At 38.6% G+C, this 22,573-nt stretch overlaps 2 protein-coding genes across 2 annotated transcripts; one reads left to right on the forward strand and one right to left on the reverse strand.

Annotated features, from left to right (window-relative positions):
* Window positions 1-3,295: 3,295 nt before the first annotated feature.
* On the reverse strand, window positions 3,296-9,341 carry LOC139947576 (uncharacterized). The gene is made up of 5 exons (XM_071945517.1): window positions 9,236-9,341; window positions 8,745-8,867; window positions 7,918-8,007; window positions 3,941-4,201; window positions 3,296-3,564 (listed from the first exon to the last, which is right to left on the reverse strand). Exons 1-5 carry the CDS (start codon window positions 9,339-9,341, stop codon window positions 3,296-3,298), a joined length of 849 nt encoding a protein of 282 aa, XP_071801618.1.
* Window positions 9,342-14,995: 5,654 nt separating this feature from the next.
* LOC139947370 (uncharacterized) lies at window positions 14,996-19,580 on the forward strand (the record flags this gene model as incomplete). Its single annotated transcript, XM_071945266.1, has 5 exons — window positions 14,996-15,056; window positions 17,258-17,389; window positions 17,809-17,898; window positions 18,716-18,970; window positions 19,306-19,580. Coding segments are annotated over 5 exons (813 nt in total), but the record flags the coding sequence as incomplete, so codon positions are not given.
* Between the last annotated feature and the right edge of the window lie 2,993 nt (window positions 19,581-22,573).

The raw sequence follows: 22,573 nt of genomic DNA on the forward strand, positions 1-22,573 counted from the left end.
CTGTAAGCACAAACATTTGCTTAGCATGAAATTTCTTACTTGATAAAAACAAGATTACCAACCAGGGATACAACAATTTAGAATACATGGCCCAATTTCATAAAGCCTGTAAGCACAAACATTTGCTTAGCATGAAATTTCTTACTTGATAAAAACAAGATTACCAACCAAATGTTAAACTGTTGCATATTGCTTATTACTTGCATTCAGCTGTTGTTTGCTTATCGTGAAAATCACGTGGAAATTTGGTTGGATCCATAGCAGGTGTTGCGGATAAAGACAGTGGCCCAGTCTACGCGTACATGTGCGTGCAAGTTTCCATTGCTTGGACTCAACGATTGCGGTCAAGGCAAGGGTTCTGAACGTGGCAAAATGAAGGAAACACGTTTAAAGGAACACGTTGCTTTGGATCGGTCGAGTTGGTCTTTGAAAGCGTTTGTTATAAAATTGATATGGTTAGAAAGATGTTGTAAAAGTAGAATACAATGATCTACACAAATATGCCCCAAAAATTGCGTGGTTTTCGTTTTACCTCGTCGACTAACACGGTCGGCCATCCACAAATGGCCGACCGTGTTTATTCGCGACGTAAAATGAAAACCGTGCAATTTTGAGTGATACTTGTGTGGATCATTATATTCTACTTTTAAAACATCTTTCCAACCATATACATTTCATAACAAACGGTTTCAAACGTTTTTTTTATAGACCAACTCGTCCGATCCAAGGCAACGTGTTCCTCTAATGATGTTGCCATATTATGAGTCACACACACCTCAGGTAAAATATCGCACAAAGGCACGAAATAAACGGGTAATCAAGTTACAAAATAAGCACGACTCCAACTCGTAGACCAACTCGTCCGATCCAAGGCAACGTGTTCCTTTAATGATGTTGCCATATTAAGAGTCACACACACCTCAGGTAAAATATCGCACAAAGGCACGAAATAAACAGGCAATCAAGTTACAAAATAAGCACGACTCCAATTTGACACTAGGTCTATCTTTTGGTCACAAATGGTAGACCTGAAACTTGTTGTAGTCCGCTTGACGATATAGTGAACTTGTCTTTTAATAAGGTACTCATGTCTCTTGAATAAACACAACACAGTTTTGAGTTTTCTTTTGTAAATGCTCGAGACCAATTTTTTGGCCCTTCATTGATTTACAATTTACCAGGGTCTAAAATACCATTATGCCCTGTTTATGTTCGCAGGCCATGTCACTAAACGTATACAAAACAAGGAATGTTTCCTATATATAATAAGGGACAAAAGTACACCCGCAAATTATGGCAGGAAACCTTAACCAAACGAAACAAAATTAAGGGCCTTCTCCTGTATAGACTGTATTGAATGTGACGTCACGCGGCTCAAAAGTAAATTAGTAGATATCAATAGACCTTATGCACATGACGTCATTTCAGTAGGGCGCCCTCACCTAGAGGTCAAAAGGAGGTTGTTCATTGGCCAATCCTGTGCGCCGCGCATACAAATCTGTGCGTTTCGATTGTTTCGTCACCGTTTTCCCACTTAGATGGCCGCTGGATGACGTCAATGCATAAGTTCTATGGCTCAAGTATCTGACCTACATGATGGCGTCTGTGCGTGTGCGTGTGTGTGTGCGTGACGCTGCGGAGCGTACTCAGTCACTCCGATAATATTCTCTTCAACCAACGAGGTTCATCATCTACTAAATAGCTCATGTTACACTTGCAATGAATCAGTTCCTTTCTTTTGTTAATAATGGATAAAGACAGGGGCCAAAAACAACTCATAATTTTCTCTCTTTGAAAAAAGAAATAATATTTCTTTTTTCAATATTATTGAAAACGGGACAAACATAATTGCCGGTTGGGAAATAAAGTCTATGTAGAAAATTAATACGAATTGTTGGTAAACACAGTATATTGTATGTACCACAATTTAATTAAGGGAATAAAAGGGTAGCGACGAGTTCTTACACGGCCGTTTAAAGCCGGCAGGGTCGGATTGCCGTGTGATAAAGGCCCGAGACGAAGGCGAGGGCATTTAGCGCACGGCAACGACCCTGCAAGGTTTTAAACGGACGTTTAAGAACGAGTCACTATACTCTTTTATTCCCATTCAAAAATGCCCTGTTGTTAAAAAACGTAAAAAAAAATAATAATAATAATGCAATTACAGACACTTTGACAGTTGAAAATTCGATGTTTGAAATATTTGTTTCAAAAACTTTGTCTGTTGCGCTAGGGTTGTGTGTACTGTTACTGTTTCAACAGTCTTTAGCTACTGAATCCGGCTCGGGTAATTATCGCATCCATACTGCAACCGGTATTAACAGAGTGTTTAAAACCGGCCAAGCACATTGTTATTTATTCCCTTATACCAAAACCCTTCTGCACATGCCGGTGTAGGCATGTTAGGTAGGTAACCTTTTTGAAGATAGGGAAGCTTTTTACTGGGAACCTTTTTGATGGGGTTTGGCTACCAGATACAAATTAGAAAAGTAGGCGAAACAACATGTTGGTAAACTTATCGTTTATAGCACGTGTTGAGTTCATTATTGATTAAGTGGTCCTTGAGTCAAATATACCTCGGCAAGTGGAGAGCGAACTGACATCAATAAATGTACGGTGATGTGTCAGTTGGTTCACTTCTGCACAACTCAATTTATTGATAGAAATTTAACAAATAACTGACGCGAGAAGTGTGTGCATCAAAGTGAAATAACGTTCTGGAATTGTAGTGCGTAATCACTCCAGCACTGCTCAATTATTTATTGATACACATTTTACAAAAATAATTGAGGCGAGAAGTTTGTGCATCAAAGTGAAATAACGTTTTAGAGTTGTAGTGTGTCATCTATAGAGCAACAAATGAAACAAATTTGTTTACTTTCGTTTGTGGGTGGAAATTGTTGGCATTTTCCTGAGGCCCACTACTGTGTTTTACTGCAGTATTGAAGTATTCCGGGGTAAATCAAACTATTTAGAGTTACATCCAAGCCACAACGCATTTCAATTTGCGTATTAACTATTGTTTACATATCTGTACTCAGGTTTAATATCTTTGTTTAGTTTATACTGAACTAATGAAACACATAACAAACAGCAATCCAGTGAAGTTGAAGTTGGAACAAACAACTTCTATGAACAACCATGTTATGTTTTCTTCCTTGTAGCCCTTTACCTAGAGCGACTTGCATGCGAAAAAAAGTAAAACGTAAAGTAAAAATAGGGTAAGGACTTTTGAAATGAAAATAATTTGCAACACATCGAGCGCGAAGTCAAATAATAATATTGCAATACTGGTCTAGCCACGGACTACTGCATACACCAAGCAGCCTAGCTGATCATCTGCTTTCAAGTCTCCAGCCTTTACCTCGTAGAGCCTGCACTGACCAGAAGTCATGACGTAGTCGAAAGACCAACACTCGTTATTTATCTTGCAACGCATAAAACATTGCATAGGTGACTTCATGTGAAGGACCGACAGAGGGCGTGCGTCTGATACTTCTTTGTCCACAAATATCAATGTGGACATGCAGGTGATGGAGACCAACGGGTCCGCGATCATTGCTGCTGTAGACATGGCTGAAAAGTAAAACCAAACAGCTTATAATAGTAGCAACGAAAATATTGTGTTCTGGTAGATTGCAAACAAAAATGCAAAAAATGCAGCAAACTATCGGTCGAACCGGCAGCAGCAAAACAACCAAGTTAAAGCAAAAGACTCATATAGATTGAGGTTGATGCTCTGATTTTTAATAAGCAACTATGGTGCAATGATTTTAAGATTTTGTTAACCAAATAATAATAGCAAATGCCACAACAGAGTTAGTTTACCATTCTTGATGAGGTGCTGAATAAAACAATTGTTTTTTTTTCTTGATTATAAAACAACATGGGTTACTTTCATTTGTTTTCGAAGTTTTTGTCCCCTTCCTTTTCTTCTTACTTGTTGATTGAGGGCAGTATTCCAGTGGGTACTCTTCGACCATCACTTCGCACAGTGTTATGAGGTGGTTTTCATATCCATTCATATGATCTTTGTCGTCCACGCTGACGTACTGCGCAATCACGGGAGGGTCACACAAAAACTGTATGTGTGCCCCAAGGATCGATGCTTGGACCGATGTCACTGGTAACCCACAGGCGGCATTGTTGAAAATGTCGCTCTCTATGCCTGCTCTTACGACAGCACCAATCAATCGATTATCTGCCAATGAAAAATCATTTCTTATAAACTCATTTCAGTTCAGGATGCATTGTCTTCATGTTGGTGTAAAGGTTGTTTATTTTTTCTTCTTCTAGTTTTAGGACAACCAATGTTTTTAATGGTTTTGATGTTCACTACATTACATTATTTATCCCCATTAACAAACATGACACAAAATTAAACGACACGTTGGGGTTAGCCACCACCGATAGGCATTGCAGTGTAATCATTGATTGTGTTAATGATAAAGATCTAGGTGGATTTTTTCTAATCAGAATTATCTTAAGTTCCTTTTGTCTGCGAAGCAAAAAAACAGAAAAAAAACTCTTGCCAGAAAATACTCGTGAGTATAGCATAATGTAGGTATTCATATTAAAATGTCATCGTTTGTATCATCAACAAACCCACTCATGGAACTTTTATTGTCACAGAAAGTCTGTCAGTGTGCATGTAGACCTTTTTGAAAATACCCATTGCGAATGCGTTTGCCAGACTGTTGAATCACGTCGTGCATTGGCCTAATGTCATGGCTCTGCTTATTCTGAGCACCAAATCGGCACTCGCGGAAGCAAGGAATAGGGGACTTTCGGGACGCTTGGTGGCAGCAGACTTACAAGGTAAAATCCATTGTTCTCGGTAATGTGCGCATGCTCAGAACTACGTTAACAATGAACATTTACCTTAAAGGTGTGCTGCCACCTAGCGTTCAAAAGTCTTTTAATCCAGGCGTATTCACGAGTTTGCGGGAAGTTTTGGCTTGTGTGTGTGTGCGTACTCCACGTAGGCATTCTACGCATAGTAATTCGGCGCTTTAGCGTGAACGGAGAACGGTGAGCGTAAGCGCAGAATCCGGCGGTCAGCAGAGCCATGAAATCGGGCCCTGGTCTAGCTTGCGATCGAATTTGTTCGCTAGCTAGGTCAGCAGGCACCTCATTCCAGGCATACCTTCCTAAACGCCCTTTCAGCCGTGCCGGTATTACTCCGCACAAGATCGAGTGATAAATATCACAATTGAGAACTACATTTCAAACTAACTTTCACTTTAATTGAACATTTTCCGTTTTGATAATCACTTGAACAGGTCCTCTTTGGTAAAAAAGTTTAAATAAGTACAGTAAGTTATCGCTGATTATCAGATACCTCGGCTTTATAACCCAAGATCGCGCCAGTCATATTATCAAAACGTTTCAAAGTATTAAAGGAACACGTTGCCTTGGATCGGTCGAGTTGGTCCTTGGAAAGCGTTTGTAACCGTTTTTTTATAAAATGCACATGGGTAGAAAGATGTTGTAAAAGTAGAATACAATGATCCACACAAACATGCCTCGAAATTGCACGGTGTTCCTTTTACCTCGTCGACTAACACGGTCGGCCATTTATGGGAGTCAAATTGTTGACTCCCATAAATGGTCGACCGTGTTAATTCGCACAGTAAAAGGAAAACCACGCAGTTTCGAGGCAAGCTTGTGTGGATCAATGGGTCGTATGAACAAAAAGTAGTATTTACTGACAAGTACTAGCAAAAAGTAAAAGCATAAACTTCCAAGTAGAAGCATTCAGTAAAAGCATCTTCTGAATTCCGTATTAATAAACCTATTCTTTTACTGCAAAGTATTTACTTAATGCTTTGGAGGAAATACTTCTGATATACCATGGCTGAATGGCTCTTAACAAAAGGTTTCCTTTGTATTACAACTCCCATTCACGTCTACGTACGCGCTCACACACACAGCCAAAGCAGCATTTGATTTAATAGAAACACAGAAATCTTCAAGTCAGCCATGAGGTTTTTATTCTGACAACATTTTGATGAAGACGACTCATCTGGACACACAGAATAAAAACGTTTTTGTTATGCTTTTGAAACTTGGAGTGCATGACAGCGCTGTACAGGGTGTCTCAAAAAAAAGGTAATCCTACTTTAAAGGGTTTTTATGGCCAGACTATTATGTTTACCAGCAGAAAGCATGGCATCATCTTAAAGCTGAAAACTTGTGCTTTCCAATAATACATTTGGTTACATTCCAGGGTCATGCATCAGCGAGCACCATTGTCTTGAAAATGTGGTGCAAAAATGCAGTTGGTTCCCATGTCATTTTGGCCTTCAGACAGAGTGTAAACCTCGGGTTGTCACAAACGGTTCAGCTAATAACAGCAGAGTGGCCAAGAAAAGGTATGAAACCAGAAGTTTGCTGGGATCTCTCTCACACCGCTCAAGAAGCCACTCACAGAAAGTATGTCTTCTTGCAAGATCAGGAAGCAGAAGTTCATGACGGATGTGAAGATGTGGAACAGGTGGAAGTGAAGGTCCAGATGAGTGATCCGATTAAAAGTGGTGTAGCTCAGTCCAACACCATTCCGTCTTGCACTTGTCTCCCGTGGGTGGTCAATCAGTTGCTGTCGTAGGATAGCGATTTTTTCCTGAGATCTCGCTGTCCTTGGCCTTCTTGAACTTCCTTTGTTGCGATTGAGGTTGGTTCCTGATGTGCTTCATACTTTCTCACATTGGCCCAGATTGTTTCTTTGCTGGTGGTTCTCGATCTGGGAATGCTTCTCCAAATTCATCCTGTGTAGCCTGCAAAAAGTGCTGGTTGCATACCATTTCTTGACCACAAATGTTCTCTGTTCTGCCGTTAGCTGAACCATTGTGACAACCTGAGGTTTACACTCTGTCTGAAGGCCAGAATGACAAGGGTTTAAAAGTGAACCAACTGCATTTTTGCACCACATTTTCAAGACGATGGTGCTCGCTGATGCATGACCCTGGAATGTAACCAAATGTATCATTGGAAAGCACAAGGTTTCAGCTTTAAGATGATGCCATACTTTCTGCTGGTAAACATAATAGTCTGGCCATAAAAACCCTTTAAAGTAGGATTACCTTTTTTTTGAGACACCTTGTATAGAGAAGATGAGAGCTGGATATGAGCATACCTATTTAAATTAAACTTAAAAGTTTTAATATAGCACGAACAACATTCTATTGAAATGCATTCAATTGTTTAAAAAATTACTTCTTCTGATTTTATGAACAATAAGCCTTAATGATCGAGGCATTCATTTCTGAGTTGAAAAAATTCTTTATATCTTTTTAATGATACTGTAATGATACAAAACCTTTTTTTTACAAACGGTTTTGTTTTATCCTCAGCATATTTAAACAAGTTTGATTAAAAGCAGTTTGAGTTTGTGTGTATTGTTTCTGTTGTGAAACACTGTGTATGTGTTTATTTAATATTTCAGTGATGTCTTTCCTTTGGACTAAAACATTTATCCTGTGAGGAACATTCATAAACACTGTCATTTCTTCGGACGAGCCTTTTACGTCTGTGCCCAAGGTAGCTCTGGAGCTACCTTGAAAAATCACTAGTATTTACTTGCATTTTGTAGTATATTCTCCGTTTTATTCATATGGAAGTAAGTAAGTGCTAAAATTAAAAGAATTTACTTTTTGGTAAAAGTAGATACTTTTAGCATTTTAGTAAATACTTTTAAGTAACAGTTTTTACTTCCTTTTATTCATATGGATGGTAGTAAATACTTGAAATTTTCAAGTAAAAGTAAGTACTACTTTTTATTCATACGACCCATTGTATTCCACTTTTTAAACGTCTTTCCAACCATACGCATTTTATAATAAAAAAGGGTTACAGACGCTTTTTTATACCAACTCGTCCGATCCAAGGCAACGTGTTCCTTTAACTTTTAGAACTTACTACAGCAATCTCCTCTATTGACAAGGGTGATACGACCGAGGCAGTGGTTTGCTCCCAGGTCCACCTTCCACCAGGGATGAGAATTGAAACCTACAACAAGAACGAATTTAAGAGAATTGTGGATTACATAGTGATGTTGAAAACCTTATGGTATCGATGGTGTATAACCACAAACAAACACGCAGTTTTGACTACTGTGTTCCCACGAAGTGATCTGTTGACCTTTTGAAGCATTAGCGAAGTTCCACGAAGAAATTGAGAGTTAAAAACTCGTTTTGGACTGCTTTCCACACCAATGTATTAAAGATTTACACTGACAGTTTATTTTGTAGTTGGTTGGTATTCGACAGAAGGAAAAAGTCGCATCTATGTCACAAAGTCCGACCAGGCCCTTTCAAAACTTCTGTCTTTTCATTGGTTTAGAGCGCGTCACATGATAGTTTTACTAGACACCCCGCGGCCGTGTAGAAGCCGTTTGCTTGCATGGCGCGCGCAGTAGACCAAGACGTCTTTTTTTACCCAACTCGAACCCGGTTGTGCATCTGTGTATCTAAAGATGCGCGTACGAATGTTACGTGTACGAGGCTGATAAATAATCATCAGTTCAACTGCGGTTGTCTCTAAACACGGAATTGCTTGCTAGGCCCTCGTCAGTTCTTAGGGGCAACCCACGATACGATACGAGTGTGCGGAGATTACAAAATCGAACAAAGTTTTAAAATGCGAGGCTCGTATGTTTGTTGCGCCGAGTTACACTCTCTTCTAACCACCAATGTAATTTATAATTTGCATCTTCCAAACAGTTTTAATTTAGACTTCAAACTTACCCGTAGTGGAGCAAGACTCAATAAAGAAGTTTGTGTTTGTGTTGCCGTCAATTGCTCGAGCTGCAAATGCAACATTTCTGTAGTCCGAGATCTGGCTGGCTTGCATCCCGCGGAGATCCAATGCTGAAATGAACATGACTCAATACAATAAAATATTCGTTCAAGGGAGATCAACTTTTTGATAATTACACTTAAAGTTTATATTACAAACTTACAAACTGAGAGACATTCCACTTTCATAAATCACATTGTGTTTTCCTATTAAAGATAAATTTCCGTGCGTGCACATTATGCTTTTAGGGTTTTCGGCGATATCTCAAAACGCAACCTTTTGAACGAAATGTTGACAAAGTCATGTAAGTTTTACGGTTTACATAATGTAAAACATTAATGACCGGTTCCGAAAACTGAATGTATACTTTGCCTCAAAGTATGTTGTGTTTGCTTTATTAGTGTTCGCCATTTAGTTTTACCGTTATTAATATACTTACCAGTGAGATTGAGGCACCAGCAGGATAGCGGGTAAAACCACGCGAGGATTCCAAAGAGAAATATCAACCGGTTTTTCTCTGGCCACATACCCTCACAGCGAGCCATCCTTGCACCACACTATAGACTAGTGCTATGTTTCTGAAATATCCTTTCAGTACAGACTGAACGCGGTGGGTTTAATACAATCTGCCAGTATATGCCCGTCAACCAATAGGCGCTGGACTCGTGGGTCACGTGTTTACTGGGGTGCTCGCCCCTGATTATTATGAGGGTAAAATTTATTAAACTGCCAAAAAAGAAAAAAGAAAAAAGAAAATTGTACTCAGAATCACTGCAGCTAGTAAGTAATGGTTTGTTAACAATTTCGAGAAAGTTTTCCCTTCGAGTTTATTGGTTTTTTATATTGTTCACCCCCGAAAACCATGTGAATCAGAGAATTTAATTAAGGGCAGGTGTCCGTTCGCGAATGTGCTTAGGATGCGGTTGGAATACGACCCTACCTTTAAAGGGTACATTTGGATCTTTTCCATTTTCAAAGTGATATGATGGTTGTAAAAAAGGCTCATTGGAAGAATATACAAGACAATACAAAAGCATGTGAATAAATAATAAAAAGAGCATCAATAAAAAAAATATATATCAGAATGGATCGTGACAATAGGGTTATACCCAATCGCTATAAAAACAACACTATTGTTATTGGTTTTAGTTCAAACAACCTATTGGGATGATGACCAGCAATAGGTTGAATTATGCACTTAAAGAACACAACTTTGTGCAACAAGGGTGTGTTCTCTGTCACTATTCTCTTGCAACTTCGAAGGCAAATAAAGTGCAGATGATCTCAGATTTTTAATTTTATGCATAATTCAATATCGGGGTACATCAAGTGACAATTACCGAAGGTGTCCGTGCCTGTAATTAAGATACGAGGGTACATGTAACAGAGTTTTTATTTTGGGGGGATTTATCAAAGTTTGTCTTTTTAATTCTATTTGTTGAGTGTTAAACCGGACGAGACTTTAAGCTGGTGGGTTAAATATATAAGTATAATCGACCCTGATTGCTTGATGACGAAACGCGTCATCGCGCATTGTTACCATTGGCAACGTGTTAAACAATGAAGTATTTCCAATCGTCCATGACAACAATCCAGCGTCATGGTTTCAGTAACACACTTTTGATACACGAATCTTGAACGTCCTCGAAGAAGGCACTTGATTAGAAACACGTTTTTTAAAAGACGAAATATTTTATGAGGTTCTGTGCTCGTGGAGGGTGACTACAAATAAACCTTTAAAAATGGTGTGTGTACACTCACGTGCGTATGCCTACATACCAACACTATAGGGTATCCGACATGCATAGACCTATTCGCAAATACCCATTGCGCAAGCGCTAACTGTTGGATGAGATGCATGCTGGTCTAGCTAGCGATCAAACTTGATCGCTAGCTAGACCAATACGCATCCTAATCCTTCGCCTATTACTTACGTACCTAGGGGCCTACTGAGTATTTGCGATTGGGTACATGGTGTGCGTTCGGTCGTAGCTTCCCGTGTGTTACGGGGATTAACATGTTAAATTCCACTGAAACGAAAATAGACTGTGCAAGTCACACGCGAATCGGAAGTGGAATATTTGCAACGCAACGATAATTTTTTATTTTTTAAACTTTTAAAAATATTTGAACTTCAAAAGTAGGTTAAGGATAATAATGATCGAACAAAAACAAAACAAAGCGCGGTGAGATCAAACACCACTGAGAACGAGGTTGTATGTTAACGTAGTGCCAATTTTAACACGCGCGAGATATGCAGTCTATTGGGAACACCATTAGACTTGTGTCAACATAAACTAGACCAGATTTAAAAAAAAAAACTTCGAGCGGTTTAACTAATTTGGGGGTGCTGAATCCGAAAATGATGGATACCAAGGCTAATTTTTAGTCCTTCACCCTTAAAAACAAATGTTAAACAACACATAAATAACTCTAGAAAAAAACCCCAACTCAAATACTTTCAAAATGACATTGAAAGCACCTGTTGGTCCCTCTGAAAGTGCAATTTGATTGCAGATCTATCCAGTACACTCAAAAGTTTGTTACGGATACCTGACCTGCACCCGGGTACCTGCCCTGTATGGTATCCTGACAACATCAATATGGAACCACAGCAGAACCTGACTATTTTCACGTGAGAAGTCCGTCGTCTGCTAGGTTTTCTGTGTTGTTTTAAATTTGATTTTTCAGGGTGAAGGACTAAAAATGAGCCTTGGTATCCACCATTTTCGGATTCAGCACCCCCAAATTAGTTAAATCAGGTATGTTAGCAACTTTTACTCAAAAATGCCGCTCACTTCCTTAACTACAGCCCTTTTTGGAAATCTGGTCTAGACTTACATGCGCCATGCACGAAAAAGGCATACATTTCCATTAAGTAGAATAATTCAACATGATACATCTTCAATAACGGGATTTATTATGGAGCGCTCTACCACCAAATGCCTGCTACACGGCCGAACTCAGAACCAGTTCAGATTTATCTAAAGTAGCTCTAAAAACCTCCAAGCAAGATGTCTTAATACCAAATCACATGATGATATTTGACAGCTTGTTACTAATCGTTAGCTTCCCCTTTCTCTGCGAAATCGACCCTTCCCCCAGTGTTAGTGTGCACAGATCTGCACGAGCGATGTGCTATTTTTACATCATTTCATAGGGGTGACTGGGAACGTGTCGTGTGTTCCATGCAAGCTGGCATGATGCTGCGGTTAGTCAGCCAACCAAAATGCGGAGGACAAAACAAAACACAAATTTGACTCACGTTTTTATCCTGATGCAGAAATGTCAGATTGTCCTTTCGAATATAAAATAATTCATATTACTAAATTCATGGCCCAACATCAAACTAACCGTAAGCAGGCGCGGATCCACGAATCGGGGGGGGGGGGGGGGGCGGGGTCACACTTAGGTCCAATATTATGTTTATCATTATTTTTTAGTAAACAGTTTTTCTGTTTTTTTCAGGCGTGGAAAATAATATTTGCTGAATAAGTTGTAGTTATTTTGTTGAATGTCTAGCAAACTCCCTTTCACCCCTCTTTTCTCCCATATTAATGTTATTTCTTTTTCTAACATACTTTAAAACATTGACAGAGTAGTGCAATGCGCGCACAACTATTTATTCACAAACAGGCAACTATTGATCTGCGTGCATGTTCAGCTTTTGCACCACTATGTATTTTCATTGTTGTGCAATAAAGGGCAATAAAGGTATTAAACCAAACTCAATCATAGGAATGTGGAACAACCAACAAAACTCTGGCGTTCAAATCCAACAAAATTCTTACTGCAGGCCCAATTGCTTATCATTGCTATACCAATCTTACTGTAAGTCTAATTTGGATGCTGAGTATATCACATTGTGTAGTAGGTACTTGGCAATTTGCGTTAAAATTTGCATTAGTATGTCTAAAGATTTAAAGGCATTGGACACTATTGGTAATTACTCAAAATAATCATTAGCATAAAACCTTACTTGGTGACTAGTAATGGGGAGAGAGTGATGGTATAAAACGTTGTGAGAAACGGCTCCCTCTGAAGTGACATAGTTTTCGAGAAACAGGTAATGTTCCACCAGTTCCACGATTTTGACTTCGAGACTTCAGATTTAGAATTTGAGGTCTCGAAATCAACCATCTAAACGCACACAACTAAAGAGGATGGAACATTATACTCGTTAGTTGTTGTTAGCCCCTTGAGTAGGCCTAATAGCTGGCATCAGTTTATCTGTACCACGATTCTTGGTCATCAAGGACATTTGGCTACGCTAAATCCTAATTGCCTTAATTAATCGTGTGTGCTTTCCTTTATTCGGCAAAGTCCTTGCCAGCGCTACCTCCGTGACGTGCGTTTTATCATCAGATTATTGCATGACTAAATCAGCTATAATATGCCTACGGTCAACCACACCTACGTAAACTCAAATGGAGACCAATATCAATATTATGGCTACATTCAAATACTCAACAAATTATCTTTCGGTTAGACTAAAAGCTACAATCGCAAACTTGAAACCTAGTCTAATGCTATGCGGGCTCTTGTGCTTTTAAATGATAACGCACTCTTTTCGTGGTGGAAACAGAGAGGTGATGGTTAATGTTGTTGGTCTAAAGTGCATGTACCTTCCCTCAAGCAAGTGGGCCCATATAATTTGAGAAAAAAAAATCTAACGCACCACTTTTGTTTAACACTTAATCTCCCATTACTGTATGCGCGAATTTAAAGTTTCGGGTTAATTTCTGACAGAAATTACTTAATCAAAATGTTAACAAGCCGGGGTTAGAACAATCAATCGACTTTGCTCTGTTAACTCCCTATTATAAATACCTCAGACAGTTTCGCTGTTCCTATTGGTGGAGAGCGCGTCACGTGGGTGTGTATAAACATTTGTTTTACGCATAGAGCTATATATATATATATATATAGCTCTATGGTTTTATGACCAGTAAAAAGTGTTGGAACATGGGCATGACACGCGAGCTTGCACCTGTTCTTATAAGACAATTTCTTCATTCATATGGTTGAGAGCAACGGCTGAAACAGTTGTGCCACATCACGCGATACGCGCGACGCGCACAGCATTCCCTTATAAGGAGTTGTTTACCCGAGGGCGGCGGAGGGCTTTACCATTTCATAGCTGGAGGGGTGTTGTGTTGAAAGAAAAAAGTGTTGATGTTTTTGACCGAAAAGGTATTTATGGGTGGGAATCAAAGTGTGTTGAATCGGTTTTCAACTAGTGGTTTAAACCCGCCGAGGCCTGGTTCTTGATAATTTACCTCGACTTCGTCTCGGTAAAAACTATCAAGAGTCAGGCCTTGTTGAGATTAAACCACTAGTTGAAAACCTCTTCACAACACATTGATTCCCCTATTAACTGACCTAAATAAAGCAATAGTGCTCCAATCAGTGCTACAATAGTGCTCCAATCAAAAGATAACCATTTTACTCAGAAAACCCAGTCGTTATATTTTATTGTAATGCAGGATGATATTAAGCAAAATAATATAAAAAATGGACCAAATTATTCCAAGGACTAAAATTGAGCACGATCTGTACCATTGCCATGGATACAAGCAGGATAAACAAATCACCTTGGTGAGCAGTCTGACTCGTTCAGTTTAAGCATAGTAGCATTATGAGCTATAAACCTCGTCTGTCAATATCAATCATTCAGTCAAGTTCAACAATGGCAAAATGTCAATCTGACGGGCAGAAAAACGTTCGGAAAAAACGTATTTGTTATGCTTCTTTGTTGAGTAATAAATGAATTACTCAACAAAGAAGCTCCCTCTGACGTAACGTAGTTTTTGAGAAAGAGGTAATTTCTCACTAAAATAATAAAAGACTGCTGGTCAGATAAGAAGCCTTTTATTCCTATATGAAAGCACATTATTTTGAACAACAAAGGTGTTTTTTCTTTCATCATTTTATTGCAACTTCGATGGCCATTGAGTCAAAATTTTCACAGGCTTGTTGTTTTGTGCATATGTTGGGATACACCAGGTGAGAATACAATTACCAAACGTGTCCAGTGCCGGCCTTTAACATGGTTTAAATGACCTATGAAATACTTTAGAAGTATATTCTTATGCAAGTTCAACACCTAGTCCAATTTTTTCTACAACTCGTTGTTTTAATACATGCTTATAAATCGTTAAAGAAAATTGCAAAGATCTGGTCAGATTAAAAAAAAAAATTTCTCGTCGGAATCCTCGTGTGGTTTCACCAGCTTTCCTGCTGGTGCCTCGATCTCACTGGTAAGTGTTACACAACTATTTTAGACGCAGACTAAATTTTGACAAATAACCTGTGTACGGGTACAAACCTGTGTTTGTGCTCTAAAGAAGACAAGAGACCGCTGTGTTTTGCCCTCCTTATAAAGGGCTACTGGTTATTTTAAAGACATTGGACACTAATTGGTAATTGTATAAGACCAGTCTTCTCACTTGGTGTATCTCAACATATGCATACAATAACAAACCTGTGAAAAATTGAGCTCGATTGGTCGTCGAAGTTGCGAGACTATAATGAAAGAAAAAAAAAAAAAAAAAAAAAAAGAAAGAAAAAAAACCCTCAAATTCTAACTCTGGTCTCGAAATCAAATTCCTGGAAAGTTCCTTCTTTCTCGAAAACTACGTTAATTCAGAGGGAGCCGTTTTTTTCAAAATGTGTTATCCTATCAACCTTTCAACCTTTCTTCATTTACTCGTTAGCAAGTAAGGTTTTACGCTTATAAGTATTTTGAGTAATTACCAATAGCGTCCAGCCTTTAAACCTACCCTTCAAACCATTACCTTGCAATTTATGTACTCATACAAACATTCTTTCATTTATTCATTCTTTTATTCATTATTCAAGGCGGATGTTTACATTAAAGTAAACTATCTTAAAGTTACTGGCAATGAAAACCTTTAGTTAGGAGCTACAGCAGCTGTCGATTGTAAAAAAAAGGAAAACAAAAAGGCAGTTTCAGAAACGTTTCCAGCGAATTATTAAGTGGTTATGTAAAATGATAACATTTTTTACGTCAGGAATTTGAATATGAGAAACTTTACCACAGTAACGTTACTCATAGTTGTTGTGTGTTCCTATCAGGGATTTATCTTCCTGCATGGACTAAAATATTCACTCCAGATTTTCGGCGCTATCTTAAAAACGTGGCCAATCTTTGAAATTTAAAATTCAGATGTTAGTTTTATCGTATATATCTACATAGGATTTCAAAAATAGAAGGTATATACGATGTGATCTCTGACGTCACACGGAAACCATAACATGATTCGCGCGCATACCGCCGGGCAAAACCTTTGTGTTTTTGGCAGCCAGCTAGAGTGTATGCAATCTTACCATGACTACGTGTCTTTTTGCCCGGCGAAACATGACGTATACAGAGTTTTTTTTTCAACAGAGGGCGGTTTAAACGTAAACATAGGTCACAGCGTCTATACTTTGCTTTTAAATATTTCATTTCACCTTGATGTCTAATGCGCAAACGTTGCAATAATGTAGATTAAATTAAATTGCACTCGGCTCGACTGAAAAACTGTTTTAACAGTTTTAAAATGCGTGTTTCGTGTTCAAGTTTATACTCAGAAGGACCAATAATTATCCTCTCTGCCTCTATAGCTAACGATAAATGTCGACTGTCTAACTCTTAAATTGCAAAAGTCTTGGTGGTTTACATTTGGTCATCTATCTTAAGTTTACTGGCAATGAAAACCTTAAGTTAGGAGCTACAACAGCTGTCGATTGTATAAAAAGGCATTTTCAGAAGCGTTTCACACCTAATTATGATGTGGTTATGTAAAACAATTTTTACGCCAGGAATTTGAATATGAGAAACTATACCACAGTAACGTTACTCATAATTGTTGTGATTTTCGGCGAGAAGGACTCAGTATCCACTCCACCTCTTGCTACTGAGAAATGACGGCTGTCTAGACACTGCTCTTGAATTGCAAAAGTCGTGGTTTCCAATCCCACCCCGAGTAATATTTGATTTCGTTTTCCTAGACTCGGTAAAGTACTCATATACCGTGTAGGGCCTACGTGGATAAAACCACAATTAATAGTTGTTATCCTCGATGCAAATTTCCATATATGGTTATAGTTATATAGTTCTCTTTTAAATCCTCTTTTTGTTATCCCAATATTATACTGGTGCTTTGAATGGTGCTTTACGGCATAAGTCTTGACCAATCAAATTGGTTACACAATACCGATGAGAATTTTTTTTTCTAGGGCTTTGAACATTTTGTGTTGAAGTGTCAACTTTTCAGTTCTAAATCTTGAAGAAATGCAAGCCACCAAGGTTTCGATTTACCAACAACACCTCGGAGTTAGTCTTTTCCAGTTTGACACATTATATGGGCCAATGCAAATTTTTCCGTTATTATGGGCTAGCCCATGTTTTACCCATACGGTTATGTTTTCCAATATCTACGTGTCATACTTTCAGTTTTGAACCTTCATGGCATGCAAGCCACCCAGGTATCGACTTACGTGCACAAAGGGGTTAGTCTTTCAGCGGATCTAGTGATAGATGGTGACGAAGGAACAAGTGTACTAGAGTTCAAATGCTCTCACACCCGTAAGTGTTTAGTAGCTTGATAGTGTATTTTCAGCTAATTAGCTGCTTCGACCTACTGTTGGAACATTGGTTTTACTAGCCCACTCCCAACAACTAATATACCCCTACAGTTTGTTGTTATTGTCAATGTCATAAACTACGCTAAACTAAAGCTATGACGTAAACTTCGTGTGGTTGGAACTATATTGGTCCCGGAAGTTCGAATACGTGCGAGATAGCGCCCTCTTTTGAATAAGTTCATGTTATTTTCCTATTGGGGTACAACAATTCCGGTAGCAGAACCCTGGGACACTGGTAGCTGCCCCGCAATTGCTAAGTCACTGCCCATTTTTTTGTACACCAAGACATGGAAACACCGTCGTCTTTCACTCTTTGAATTTAATACAATGCAAAACACTCATGTGTTCATAATATTTTAGAGCAAAATCTACATCCGTGGTGGAAGGTGGACCTGGGAGCAAACCACTGCCTCGGTTGTATCACCCTTGTCAACAGAGGAGATTGCTGTAGTAAGAAACATTCGTCTTCTTCATTTTTAGTGCAACCTTTATGATATTATGTATTTTGTGTAGGACAAAAAAACACAACGTCCACAAATAATGTAGATTAAACTTACACAGTTTGAAGATAATATGATAGTAGAAAGCTTCCCTTAAAATATTATATGATGAGGTGCTGTATTTTCTTTTATAAAAATGAGTAAAACAAGGGCTGAAATATTAAAACAATGGGAATTTAGTCATGTCTGACGACAATCCAGAGTACTATTTGAATGTTTAGGGCGTGCTTTGTGAAATGTTATACTATCATTGAACAAGCCACAAAAACTGTTTCTAAACCTTATCGGGGCATAAGTTTGTGCACACTCTTCTGATTTAAGGGTTATCAAATAACCATCGCCGCCCGAAACATTCATCAAATAAGTTTTGTCACCTTTTCAGTGTGTTGAAATTGAAGCGAAATCAAGTATTCCATTGTTATCTTTTCGTTTTTTTTATTGTTATTTCTAAAATTGGTTTGTTTGTAACACTAGTCCCCTTGTCTACTTCGTTCAATCGTTATGCATTATTTTAGGCTAAGTATTGCTAATAATTGGAGCTGCCTGTCCCCCTAGCTTCTTTGTTTAATTTTGGTGTTTTTTTTTTACCGTACAGTTAGTAGTTCTTATTCTACAATTCAATGCTGTTTATCCTGCTGTTTCCAAACTTATAAATAAAGGTTCATATTTGAATTCAATTCATTTACTTTCTGCAATCTTTTATAATGAAATCTGATCTCTCGTCTATTGCCTTTGAGTTAAAGTGCAAATCTTCTTTCCACTGACAGATGGGCGCTTGTCTGGGGCCATCGTGAGAGCAGGCAAGGAGCCTGACATTTTCAACAATGCCGCGTGTGGGTTACCAGTGACACAAGACCAAGCATCGATCCCTGGGGGACATACAACGATATTGTGTAACCCGCCCGTCATTGCCCAGTACGTCAGTGTAGACGACGAAGATCATGAACCAGACAGTAAAAGTCTAGCACTGTGCGAGGTGACTGTTGAAGAGCAACCCATGGAAGACTGTATCCAAACAACAAGTAAGAACATAATTTTATTTTAATGTGAGATATTTGTGTTGGTATTGCGTACCGTTTAATTTAACGAGTTGGTGTGCTTAGTGTCACAAGACATGCACTTTTTTGTTGTTGCTTTGAATAATTGTGTTTTTTGCGAGTTCTTTCACGCCAGTTCTAGCTATGTTAACAAATAATAGTGGTTCGCTTGTTCTAACAAAAAAATAAGTGTACAAAAAAAATAAGTGTAGAATAGACAAGAGCCTCAAAAGGAACCATAAACGTCTAGCTGTGCACTCGTGTATTTTTATTTTTGTGCATTGTCCCTTTCTCGATCATTTTGGTTTATCTACGTTTAGGTGCGGCGACCATGGTCAAGCCATTCCCCGTTGCTGGTATGGTCTTATCCTCATTGCTTTTCGAAGGGAAATGTATTGTCGACCCACGCCCTCTGTCGGTCTCTCACATGAAGTCACCTATGCAATGTTTCATGCGTTGTAAGATTAATAACGAGTGTTGGTCTTTCGACTACGTCATGACTTCTGGTCAGTGTAGGCTCTACGATGTAAAGGCTGGAGACATAAATGCAGATGATCAGCCAGGCTGCTTGGTGTATGCTGTAATCCGTGGCTAGACCAGTACTGAAATATTACTTGACTTTGCAATCGATGGCGCTCTTTTACTAAAATGGTAGTCGCAATGCAAATTTAAAGGTTGTAAAAAGGCATTGCTTTAAAGGAACACGTTGCCTTGGATCGGTCGAGTTGGTATTTGAAAAGCGTTCTGTAACCGTTTGTTGTAAAATGTATATGGTTAGAAAGATATTGTAAAAGTAGAATACAATGATCTACACAAATATGCCTCAAAACTGCGTGGTTTTCTTTTTACCCTTTCGACTAACACGGTCGGCCATTTATGGGAGTCAAAATTTTGACTCCCATAAATGGCCGACCGTGATAGTTCGCGACGTAAAAGGAAAACCGTGCAATTTCGAGTGATACTTGTGTGGATCATTATATTCTACATTTAAAACATCTTTCTAACCATATGCATTTCATAACAAACGGTTTTAAACGCTTTTAATAGACCAACTCATCCGATCCAAGGCAACATGTTCCTTTAAACTATTGTGGTGATTCGAATGTTGGTAGGCCTATACATCTCATTCCGTTTAGAGTTAGTTTGACGCTTTTGTTAACCAATAGGTGGCACTCTCTTATTTTAATGGTAGTCGCACCGCAAATTTTCAAGGGTGTAAAACAGCATAGCATTGTGTTAATAAGGGATTTCATCTTAATTTCATTATCAGTTGATACGTTACTTAAAACCTGTCGCGACAACATCAGAAAAAAACCTCACACGCTTACCCGTTCGTACAATTCGAAACCTAACCCGTCAATCCATCTATAAGCCATCAGTCGATATATTGTAGCGTTGACCGTGGGTTGTGTTGTACACAGTTTAATGACACAATTGAAGGTACAATTAACTGCCTTTTCTGTCCGGTTTTTGGAGGTTGATTCACATACAACAATCATAAAATTACACGAAGCAGAAACCTAAGCCAGAGAGCGCCCTCTCCAGCGAGCAGATATCCCGATCCCGTACGGCAGAAAGCAGCGCTCCGAAGGGGAGTCGTGCTGGCGCCCCCCACCGGCGGTCGATCGGCACCGCCGCTACAATATGATTTGTCACAGCCCGGTGTGGCTTTTATTAGCCACAGGCTATGAGATGAGCTTACGACTCCTGCTGAATGTATAAATTGAATACAAAATAAGTTTAATCAACGATTTAAAACCTATGGGACCTTCCTTTTATTTATTCATGTTGGCTAGGTGTGAGCAGGGAATGTTGAGTTTTGAAATGTTTGAAATTGGGTATACAACAATTCCAAACGAACAGATGATAGGGGGCAGATGACATCATTCAGTACTAATTCATTATCAGATGAGCTGGATAAAGCGGCCATGTTTCAAGAATGTGTAAGACTAGTTGTAACTCGAGTTGGGACGAGTTAATCGTCCTTACCTAGGTCTAGCTTCAAGTGTTTTAATATTATCTGCGTCAACTAGTCTTAAGTTATGACTAATCCTCAGCTAAGACTAGTCCTAACTCTTGTGAAATCAACCGGTTATTATATAAGTGTGTCCTTTTCTTCTTTGTTATTGAAGTTGTTAAGAGTATATAGTCGGCATTTAGAGGATAATTGCAACGTAAGACTGAGGAAGGCAGCCATGAGCCTCAATCAACATGATGTACTGTGAAGTTTGATTGGTCGAGAACCAATCATGTGACGCGCAACAAAAACACATTTTGTGCATACACATTTTGTGTGTTTTCAGACTGCATGAGAAAGATGTCTTTCTCGGAGCAAAATAAGATTTTGTTAGTACTTACCATGGAAACGTGTCCAGTTTTAAGTTTTGATTTATAAAATGGGTTGTTATGTGCAATGAGAACTTACACGAAGTAGTAAGCTGTTTAAAGGCAGTGGACATTTTTGGTAATTTTTAAAGACCATTTTCAGCACATGGTGTTATCACAACATTATGCATAAAATACAAATCTCTAAAAGTTTGGTCTCGATTGACCATCGAATTGGTGATAAAATAAAAAGAACACTTCAATGTAGCACTCATTTGCGTGCTGTGTGATGCTTAAAAAAAGCTTCACGCATGACTTCGAGACCTCGAAATCTAACTCCGAGGTCTCAAAATCAAATTCTCGAAAAAAATCATTCTTTCTCGAAAACTACGTCACTTCAGAGGGAGCCAATTCTCACAATGTATAACTATCAACCTCTCCCCATTTCTCGTTACCGCAAGTAAGGTTTTATGTCGATAATTATTTTGAGTAGTTACCAACACTGCCTTTAAAGCTTCATTTGGAGAAAAAAATATTACAGAGCAAACCCGCAACAAAGAGTACGTCTCATCTATCCTTGGACCCCAACTAACAACATTGAAGCGAAGTGGCATGTAAAAAGCCATCAATAGGCATACGCGTCCATGCGTATGGCATAATATTTAATAATTTCATAATTGATTCATTTTCGGGGGGATGTTAATCAGCACGTGACGGAGGTACCGCTGGCAATGAATATGCCGAACAAAGGAAAGCACAAACTATTAATTAAAGCAAATGGGAGTTAGCGTAGCCAAAGTCCTTGATGACAAAGAATCGTGGTAAAGATAAAATGATGCTAACAAAAATTGACGAGTAAAGTTTTCCATCCTCTTTAATTCAATTGGTACCACAATTTGAAACCGGCATAGCATCGTTTTTCTACATATAACAGTGATCCCGATTCACAGAACACATTTTTTTTCTAGACTGTGAACTTCGAAAAGGTTTTTGGTCGAATAATATTAATGGAGGAGTGTTTGTTTGTATTTTTTTATATGTATATATAATATATTATTAAATCTTTAGACATACACAATGATTACAAGTTGGACAGGGGCTGTCAAGGTTAAAACAAAAGTATAAAAACTGTCATCTAAGAGATGTGTAAAACCAGATCCCTGCCAAATCCAAACCCTAATTTATTTTCCATCAAAACTTTACAAAACCTTTTTAACGCAAATTGCCAAGGTATACCTACTACACAATGTGATATACTCAGCA

Source organism: Asterias amurensis, chromosome 14 (genome assembly GCF_032118995.1).
Source record: "Asterias amurensis chromosome 14, ASM3211899v1".
NCBI classification, from domain to species: Eukaryota; Metazoa; Echinodermata; class Asteroidea; order Forcipulatida; family Asteriidae; genus Asterias; species Asterias amurensis.